The 10,554-nt window shown below is 40.6% G+C and overlaps 1 protein-coding gene across 1 annotated transcript; it reads left to right on the top strand.

Annotated features, from left to right (window-relative positions):
* The first annotated feature begins 2,184 nt into the window (after positions 1–2,184).
* Positions 2,185–9,793, top strand: LOC149278863 (kelch-like protein 40). Its single transcript, XM_089501662.1, has 6 exons — positions 2,185–3,309; positions 7,072–7,232; positions 7,722–7,829; positions 8,591–8,776; positions 8,923–9,069; positions 9,682–9,793. Exons 1-6 carry the CDS (start codon positions 2,185–2,187, stop codon positions 9,791–9,793), a joined length of 1,839 nt encoding a protein of 612 aa, XP_089357788.1.
* Positions 9,794–10,554: the final 761 nt, after the last annotated feature.

The following is a 10,554-nucleotide window of genomic DNA, read 5'->3' as shown; positions in this document are numbered from 1 at the left end:
TCTAAAACGAGACCTTCCAGATTGCTGGAAGCTTCCGTAAACCTACACAAGACGGACGTGATGAGATTTTGAGTCCTGTCCTCAAATATTCATGCAGCTCGGATGTCAGTTCAGGAAATCACGGCTCCCCCGGCCCGAGTATTGGTGATATCTTGGTGATAGTGAGTGTGCGTTGCACTATTCCTAGATCTCTCAGCGTCGACGTCTCGGTGGCCCAAAGAGGTTTCATTCAGATGGACAGAGGCAGGGAGTGGAACCCCCGCGCTGCCAATCTGCCCCAGGCCATAGCGGGGAACTGACTAAAGCATTTATATATAGAAGCAGCTGTCAATGCCAGCGACCTGAGCGCCCGCTAAATATATCATCTCACTCACACGCGCCTGTTCACCGGGACAGTAAAGTCCGGGGAGATTAGGGGGGCACACAATGAGCGCTCTGGAAAGAGCATTAAATAAGAGTGATGTCTCACCTAACCTCAGGGGTATTAGTCATAAACAAAGAAATAGGAACTACCGGGGCTGTTAGAGCTTTATGTATCTATTATTTATTATTATATTTTTTATTATAATATTTTTATTTATTATTATAATATTTTTCCATTATTTTTATTTATTAGTTATATTATTTTTTATTATTTGTATTATATTATTATTATATTTTCATTATTTTTATTTAATTATATTATTTTTTAATATTGTTTTATTATATAATATTTATTATATGTTATTATTATTAGACTTGTGCATTTAAATTCGTATGAACTGCAAATTTAGGCAAATTCAGCAATTCGTACGAAGCCACGACCCCCCACTAATTGGACTAAAATGAAGCAAAAAGCTCAGAATTTTCACCCGAAGTATGTGGGCCCATTTTCACTCACACTCACTCTCCTTTATTCTATTATTTTCTACCTTCATCTGCATCTCCGCGAACATAACCCGGCGGGAACCAAAATGGCGGTGCTTCCAGCGACGTCCTCCCCACAATCCTCCAATCAGAACGTTAGTGACATGAGATAAAGAGGGTAAATACCCGGTCTGCGCCCGGCCCCAGCATTTTGAGCCAAACCCTACAGTTTCCCATTAAAGGTGCTGTTCCACTTAGGGGAAAAATAACGTTGCCCTCTATAAGTTAAACCAATCAACCTCAGCAGGTCTTCCATCTAATGGTTTAATCACAAAGAACCAATGCAGAGACTTTTAAGAAGGTTTTTCCCGTATCTATGGTAACAACAAATCAGCACCAACCTTTGAGTCACACGACAAAGCATTCCCGGCAAAAATAACGAATGAAGCACAACTCTAGGATTTCCGAGCGGTTGGGGGGGGGTCCAATTTTTGCAGTTAACCTCTTCAATGGTGATGTGGAGCTTTCATATATGTGTGTAGTTAACCTATTAAGCGCTGTTAACGCATCTAAAGTTTAAAACATAACCTCAATTAGTTCCCTGGCATACCCTGCAGTCTCCAGCAGGGAAAGGGTTCATTAGGTCAGGTTTTGGGTTGTGATAGAAACAAAGGTGGGGGAGGGTGTAATTTGAGATTAACCCTTACTCCAGTCATGGGTGCATTAATAATCGAATTAAAGTTAAACGGTTAACTTTATTAACATGCTGGAAAGCGAAAAATGAATGTTTCGTCTAAGTGGGACAGCACCTTTAATTGAGGGGGTCTGGTTTTTCGGTGGCCCCTTACTGTTCCTTTATCATCCAGCATATTCTAGGCAGTACTGATTGATCCATTGTGGTGAGTGCAGGATCCATTCAGGTCTTTGAATCATCAGTTTGGACGGAACCCAGAGAATCGTTCTACCAAGTGGTCACAAAACCTTCCATGGAAACGTCAAAAAGAAATAGCGAGTGATGAGTCACGTATGGACGGTGCATGTCTGGTGCCCCCGGCCCGGACAGCTGTCCCCTTCGACGTGTCACGTCCAAGAGAGATCGTCTTCCAGTAAAGAGCCCCCTGCTTTGTAATGCTGAAGCTATATATATAAATGGCCACAGCTGAGGAGCCTCGTCAGCTGTACAAGCAAAATATTCCAATGCTGGGTAGGATATCAGGTTGAACGTTGGGAATCCTCCTTCATTCTCCAAAGCTCGTTCCCTTTTTTTGTTTGCGGCAGGTCACCGAGGCCCAGGGTCTGCGGGGAAGAAAGAGATCGAAGGGTAGGAAGATATCAAAAATGGCGCTGCCCGTCCAACAGGCTGAAGAGTTACGTCTCTATCAGCAAACATTGCTACAAGATGGGCTGAAGGACATGCTGGACCATAACAAATTCATAGACTGTGTCCTGAAGATCAAGGAGAAGGAATTCCCCTGCCACCGGCTCGTGCTGGCAGCCTGCAGTCCCTACTTCCGAGCGATGTTCCTTTCCGATTTGGACGAGAGCAAGAAAAAGGAAATCGACCTCGAAGATGTGGACCCAGATGTGATGGAGAAGATCCTTCACTATATCTACACTTCTGAAATTGAAATCACAGAGGCCAACGTACAGGATATATTTTCTGTAGCCAACATGTTCCAGATCCCTTCGATATTCACGGTATGCGTCTCGTTCCTCCAGAAGAAGTTATGTCTTAGCAACTGCCTGGCCATATTTCGATTGGGTCTCATGTTGGATTGCCCTCGATTGGCTGTGTCGGCCCGGGATTTCTTGTGCGACCGCTTCAGTCTCATCTCAAGGGACGAAGAGTTTGGCCAACTGTCCCCCGATGAGCTGATAGCAATTATTTCCAGCGACACTCTCAACGTGGAGAAGGAAGAAGAAGTGTTCGAGGTGGTTATGAAATGGGCTTCCAAAGACCAGGAGAACCGCGTTAAGGCCTTGCCGGTCGTCTTTGAAAGCATACGTTTCCGCCTAATATCCCCAGACTATATCAAGAGCAAGGTTGAGAAGAATGACTTGGTCAAGTCCAATAAAGAACTTTTGAAAAAACTTCAAATGGTCAAAGAGGCTGGGGAAGGAAAACTTCCCGTCTTAAAAAAGAAATCCCCTGCCAAAGAGGGAAAAGACGGGGAGCCGGTGGTGAACGGGGACGTGGAGGAAGACGAAGATGTTCTACCCGGAATTTTGAACGACACTCTAAGATTCGGAATGTTCTTAAAGGATCTAATATTTATGATAAGCGACACGGGGGCCGTGGCCTACGATCCCAGCGGCAATGAGTGCTTTTTTGCCTCACTCTCAGCCCAGATCCCCAAAAATCACGTCAGTCTGATAACTAAAGAAAACCAGGTCTTCGTGGCTGGTGGACTTTACTACAACGAGGATAATAAGGACGAGCCATTGAGTTCCTACTTCCTACAGGTACGTAGGACTATGTGTAGAGCCCTCTGACAATCAGGATGTAATAGTGCTGGTATTAGAACGCCATAAAACACCGAAAATAACTCCCCCCCCCCCAAGTGAAGCTTAGGAGCTCCAAACCATCTCGAGGGCCAGCATAAGACTGTGGAGGAAAGAGATATATGGATAGAATGTTTCATCACTCCAGTATATTTTTTTTAACCCCTTAATGACAAAGCCTGTACATGTACGGGCTCAAAATGCATTGTTTTCAATGGGTTTAGGGACGGCCCATTGTCCTTAAGGGGTTAAACAGATGTAATAAGGTGTTTGTTTTCCATAGTGTTATAGAAGTGCGACCATTAATCGTGTTAGAGATGGTTCACGTGTGCTTACATATGGCCCTTATTGAAAGCTACCAGTAGGGGTCGCTGTTGAATATCACTATATTGTTAACCCCTTAACGTCCATTGCCGGGTCAGGCACGTCATGCAAAACGGTCACTTAACGACCTATGACGTGCCTGACACGTCATCAGACTTAAACAAGCTTAGAAAGTGATCAACGATCACTTTATAAGCTTAAACGGTGTTGCTGTAATGCCTCGATGTTGAGGCATTCAGCAACACCGAGATCGGCATGATGGGCCATGTCTGGCCCCTCCCCGGGGCGTCAACAGCCACCATACATTGAATGGCGGCGGACGCACGTTTTAAAAGCGTTTAGGAGGCGATCACCGATCACCTCCTAAACTTCAATGGTGTCGCTGGAATGCCTCGATCAGGACGCATCCAGCGACACCAAACACTTACCTCTTGATGGACTGTGACCGCTCCGGAGAGCGGTCACAGCCGCAGCTGCACGCAGTCTTCACCATCCGCAAGATGGCGGCAGCCCAGGAAAAAAAAAAAATAAAGTTGAAAAAGTTCGCTAGACAGTCTCCAGACCCTCTAGAGAACTCTGGCTCCACTCCACTTGCAGGTTGAATACAGGTACTGCATTCAACCATACAAGTCAATGGAGCCCAGCTTTCTAATCACTATGTGATTAGTAAAATAAAATAAAAAAAATTTTAAAAAAAAAGGAAAAAAAGAAAAAGCTTTAAAAAAACATGGTAACATTTAAAAATTATTATGCTTTAGAGGAACTATCCAGTTCCAGCAAAATGTAAAAAAAAAAAGTCCAAAAAGAGTAAAATAAATAAAATAAAAAAATAAAGTTTATTATTATGAGCAAGTGCTAAAATTAACGCTGTATCTTCCCAAAAATCCTGACGTGGAAAAATTTAAATAAAAGCATTTCAAATACCCAAGGGGTGTCTAATTTAAAAAAATGAATGGTTTGATGGGGTAAATTGGAGTGGCCGGGCTCAAAGATAGGGCATAGGCACAGACTGACTGAAATGGGGGAAAAAAAAGCGCACTTCCAAAATGTGGCATTTTAACCTCAAACACCAGACAAACCCATACATGTGGGGTATGACTGAACTCGGGAGATGTTCCTGAACACATATTAGGGTGTTGTTTGATAGTGACGTATACCTGGAGCTATAAATTTATACCCAAAGTACAATTTGTGTGAAAAAAATACAAAAAAAAATACTACCACAAAGTGTGGCAAAGGCTGGTGGTAGAATCTGATGCATGGAAAGGGTTAAATACTACCATTTTAAGTACCTTGGGGTGTCTAGTTTTCAAAAATATATGGTTTTATGGGGTAAATTGTAGTGGCCAGGCTCAAAGATAGGGCATAGGCACAGACTGACCAAAATAGGGGAAAAAAGCGCACTTCCCAAATGTGGCCTTTTAACCCCAAACAACAGTCAAACCCATGCATGGGTGGTATCACTGTACTCGAGAGATGTTGTTGAACACATATTAGGGTGTTGTTTGATAGTGACGTATACCTGGAGCTATAAATGTATACCCAAAGTACAATTTGTGTAAAAAAAAATACCAAAAAAATACTAACACAAAGTGTGGCAAAGGCTGGTGGTAGAATCTCATGCATGGAAAGGGTTAAAATACTAGCATTTGAAATACCTTGGGGTGTCTAGTTTTCAAAAATATATGATTTGATGGGGTAAATTGCATTGGCCGGCTTCAAAGATACCCGAAATGGCACATGGGGGGAAGAATTACCAGATTTGGAAAAAATGGTTTTGAAATAGCAAAACGCTACCTGTACTTAACGTGCAGAAAAAAGCAAAAAAACATAAAAACATTGGGTATTTCTAAACTCAGGACAAATATTAGAATATATTTAGTAGGGTTTTTCATTAGCTTTTTTGGATGAGTAAAAGATTTTTGGGGTAAAAGTCAGAAAATGTGGGTTTTTTTTTACATTTTTCATCATATTTTATTATTTTTTTTATGGGAAATTAGATAATATGATTAAAACAATGGTATCTGAAGAAAGCCCTTCTTGTCCTGAAAAAAACAACATATAATTTGTGTGGGTTCACTAAATGAGTGAAGAGAAAATTACATCTAAACACGAACACCGCAAAAGTGTTAAAACAGCCTCGGTCCCAATGGTACAAAAGGTAAAACACAGCCTGGTCCTTAAGGGGTTAATGTATCCCCCCCACCCAAAAAAACAAACAAACAATAGTATAAATATATCTATGATATATAGTATGTATAATAAAACATAATTGGGTATTAATTAGTTGGCAGAAAAATAAAAAAAACTGCCTATAAAGTTGCGTTAATATACATTTTAATGCAGCCCTGTTGCTTAACATACTGGTAATGGCCCTGCTGGGCTGCGGGGGGGCAATTACACTACTGGGTCAATCTGAATATTTTGTGCAGGGCAAGTCCGACATTTAGCCCAGGGCTGAATAGGGTCACGCAACCCAACTCGGTCCTCTGTCTGGTCTCAGATGCAGAAGTCGTATGCCTATCCCATGCATGCTTATATTTCCTCACTGTTTAGTATCTACCACCTCTGCTGGGAGGCTGTTCCATTTATCTACCACCCTCTCAGTAAAATATTACTTCCTTACATCCCATCCAAGCCTCTGACTCTCTAGTGTTAGATTCTGGTCTCCTGTTGTAACTTTTCTCCTTCTTTGAAATAATATACTGTACTTTGTTAAATCCTTTTATGCATTAAAAGTCCCCCCCCACCTTCTCTCCCCAAGCCGGACATATTGAGATCTCTTAGTCTTTCCAGATCATTTTTATCCTGTAAACCATTCACTATTTCAGTCCCCCTCCTCTCTTCAGAATATCAACATCCTTCTGGAGTTGGGGTCTGTAGTTTATTTAGTGCCTGGGTAGGCTGGATTTAATTTATGTTAATAAATATATAAACATGTACCAGCACTGAAAGGGTTAAATTGTTTAACATTTTGCCGGATGTATATATATATATTTTCCTTTTATATGATAAACAAAAAGTTTTATTTGTTTTCTGAAAAACAATTGCCTTTTTAAAAGCGAATGTATGCGGCCAAGAAAATTAAAATTGTTACATTTGTCACATGCAGTTCAATTGAATGACTGATGTGGTAAGTTTAATTGAGCAATGATACGTTATCCAAATAATTCTCAGAAGAAATATATTTTTATCCACATGAAGGGGAAATGATTCACACACACACGCACAAAATATTTTTTAAACCGTAACCCATTCATTGTGCATATTTCATCAGCTTTATGTGGTATTTAAGTGATGGTTTAATGTCCCTGACATTAATGTAATTTAATTAAAAAAAAGTATTTCATTAAATGTCTTTATTTCCCAATCTCCATTCTTTCACTCTCATCCTTACAGTTTGACCACCTGGACTCGGACTGGTTGGGGATGCCGCCCGTGCCATCCGCAAGATGTCTCTTTGGTCTTGGAGAATCCGAAAACTCCATCTACCTGATTGGTGGGAAGGAGCTGAAGGAAGGAGAGCAGACATTGGACTCTGTTTTATGTTACGACCGACCGTAAGTAGAGGAAGAAACAAGAATTTTTAATTTTTTTTATTTTAAGCTTTTGCAGAAAATTAAAGTTTACGTCACGGGCTTAACTGCCAGAGTCAATAGGAATGAGAAGTCATGTGGTTCCCCAATCTCAATTTTTCAGTTAACGCTTCGTATGCACAAATGATTACATGAAGGGGCGACCCATTTGGCATCAGCAGAAACCTCCCCGCAAAAAAAAAAATTAAATCGCTGAACTCTAAAAAAACACAGTAACCCTTTTGCTTTTTTCCGGAGCATTTTTCATATCTTTGGCTGTAACGAGAGACGGTCATCTTTTTTTTATATTTATTTAGGGAATTGTAATAAAAAAAAACAAAAAAAAAAACATTGTCTCCAGAAAAGGCTTTACAATGTACAGCTCTGTGGAATATGACGGCTCTATATAAAACCATAAATAATAAAAATTTCCTATCTTACTTACTTTGGTTAAATTTCTTTTTTTATATTCAGATCATTTAAATGGGGGGAATCGGACCCTCTGCCCTACCAAGTGTACGGACACTCCGTGGTGTCACATGACAACCTGGTTTATGTCATCGGTGGGAAAGGAAACAACAAGTAAGTAAAACAGGATCCGTTATCAAAATCGATGACAAATTCTCCATTCTGATCGGTTTAAATGAATGGAAAATAGGGGAGTCCAAGCCAAGACTCTACGAGCGATAACGTCGGGCCGGCATTCTATGTATCAATCTGACCATGCCGAGTTTGAAAAGTTGTTATCGCTATAGCAACCAACAGAATGGGCCAATCATAACCATTGGTATTCCTTTGACCGCATATAAGACGTGTAGCTTAGACGGCACTCTACGAAACACACTCGCCGGGTCTGCCAATACAACCTTACACTACTGTCGAAGGCAAATTCTTCTTTCACTAAAAAGAACAATATAGCCCAATAGGTCATTGAGACCTAGTTGAAGTTATTGGGCTTATGAGGTTTTCTCCTTCTGATGGAACCAACTTATCATGAGGTCTTCTTCTTCTGATGGAGCCAACTTATTATGAGGTCTTCTCCTTCTGATGGAACCAACTTATCATGAGGTCTTCTCCTTCTGATGGAACCAACTTATTATGAGGTCGTCTTCTTCTGATGGAACAAACTTATTATGAGATCTTCTCCTTCTGATGGAACCCGTTTAATTCCTTAACAAACTGGAAATGATTAAAGTTCCCCGTTGTTATCATGTATCTGGGGTTTTCAATATAAATACACTTCATGTAGGGCCGTTAAAAATAGATGGGAGGGATAAAGTGCTGGACAATCCGTCGTTATTCAATAACATGGAGGTGACCTCATTCCGCTCACTCTTTTGTAGGAAGTGCCTGAACAGGTTATGCGTCTACAACCCCAAGAAGTTTGAGTGGAAGGACGTGGCCCCAATGAAAACGGCTCGGTCGCTGTTTGGAGCCACTTATCACAACGGGAAAATCATTGTAGCTGCTGGAGTTACCGACACCGGCCTGACCAACACCGTCGAAGCCTACGACATAAAGACCAACAAGTAAGTAGCTGCACCTCAGCCTTGTCCCAGCCAAAGAGCGTAAGCCTTTTCGAATACGGAGTCTGCCTCCGATTGGGAGGCAGACAGGGACTCAATAGTGAAAATGACAACAAATGGCTAACAGCGCGTAATTTTCCGTATTCCAGGTGGGAAGAGTTTACGGAGTTTCCGCAGGAACGGAGCTCGCTCAGCCTCGTCAGTATGGCCGGGACACTTTTTGCCATTGGAGGTTTCGCCACGATGGAGAGCGAGACGGAGGAGCTCGTGCCAACAGAGCTCAATGATATCTGGACGTAAGAAATAGAGTAAAAGATAACCTTTTTGGCCGATCCGGATTTATAGGAAGTGAACCAATTTTTTCCACCAAGAAACCTCCGGGAGACACGCTGCTGGCTTTGCTCGTGAGCTAGGGGTTGGATCCTGTCACTAGTTATTGGTGACAATGAAAAGGGATGAGTTATAGATTAAGTGAGCAAATCCGTTGGGTTTTTACCTCAACTGCAGGGTGAAGGGGCAGATTCTCGGGGTCACACACTCTGGAGCCAACCCCCATCCTATTTTACACTGATTTAACAATTGGTGCTTTTCTCACTGCTGTATCATGGCTGAAATCCCTGCTTGAATACAGGTGGACTTAATTCAGAATTATCTTTACTGCTTGACAAGTCATGGTTTCCAGAAGGACTGTTATTAGAACCATTTGGTTGCCACCATCACCACAATAGAATATTTGACATGGGCTATTAATAGGTTAATACTTCAAATCTTAGAATCAGAGAATTTAACCCTCATTAAAAATACCTTAAATGGGAAAAAAACATGTTTTGCTAAATCTAGAGGATAAATGTGTTTTTTGATGTTTGGTATTGAAGTTTCTATGAGAATTTTTTTTTACTTTGTTTCAGATACGACGAAGAAGAGAAGAAATGGGAAGGTATCCTGAAAGAAATCCGATATGCGTCCGGCGCCACCTTCCTCGCCGCTCGTCTGAATATTCTCCGACTGACAAAAATGTAAAAAAAAAAAAAAAAAAAAAAAAAAAATAAAAAAAAAAAAAAAAAAAAAAAATCGCACACAAGGCTTTGATTTATCCCAAAACCACAATATTCTCAGTGCATTCAATAAGGGGTTAAAACATTAGCATAGCGGTTCTGAGAGTTAATCCGTGGGAAACCAGTGGCCATGCAAAAAAAAAAAAATGGAATTCTGGTAAAAAAAAAAAAGTTTAAAAACATGGACTGAACACAGCAACTAGCAGCCATTGGTTACCATGGTAATAAGATCACAACTCAAATTTTGCACCAGAATCACCCCATCGTGTGTTGGCCACGCTCTTTTGACAACCATAAAATTTTGCTGAATGCGTCCCCCCCCCCCTAAGAACTTGGCATGTATCGTAACAAGAGAATTAGACAGGTTCTGCCCCTTAATCAAGTCCATTAGAATTTGTTTGAGACAAAAAAACTATTTATTTCTATAATAATAATATATAGATTTTAAAACAGGAATTTGTTTTATCCAAAAAAATTTGAATTACTTTTTTTTTTCCTTTTTATTTCTACCCCCCTCTTTGTGGAAGCTTTATCAACACATAGATTGGAAACTTTGCCATCGTCGCACGCTCTTAACACAATTTATTATTATTTAAAGGAATGGAGTTTATTTCTTATATAATTCTGCAGTTTTCTAACAATTTTTTTTTCTAAAATGAGGGACTGAGAATTTTGATAGAAATTTTCTGCTAATAAATAAAAAAAATCTGCTAAAAAAAAAGTTTT

The sequence above is a fragment of the Sceloporus occidentalis genome, unplaced genomic scaffold (genome assembly GCF_023333645.1).
Source record: "Sceloporus occidentalis isolate IW3139 unplaced genomic scaffold, rSceOcc1.0.p SCAF_178, whole genome shotgun sequence".
In the NCBI taxonomy this organism is placed as follows: Eukaryota; Metazoa; Chordata; class Lepidosauria; order Squamata; family Phrynosomatidae; genus Sceloporus; species Sceloporus occidentalis.
This window is presented reverse-complemented; position numbering and strand designations above follow the sequence as displayed.

Bases quoted from the DNA above. Each gene is read 5' to 3' on its own strand.
- LOC149278863 (XM_089501662.1), top strand. From the start codon at position 2,185: ATGGCGCTGCCCGTCCAACAGGCTGAAGAGTTACGTCTCTATCAGCAA. The intron at 7,233-7,721 runs GTAAGTAGAGGA...TTTTATATTCAG, and splicing joins GTTTTATGTTACGACCGACC to ATCATTTAAATGGGGGGAAT. The intron at 9,070-9,681 runs GTAAGAAATAGA...ACTTTGTTTCAG, and splicing joins GAGCTCAATGATATCTGGAC to ATACGACGAAGAAGAGAAGA.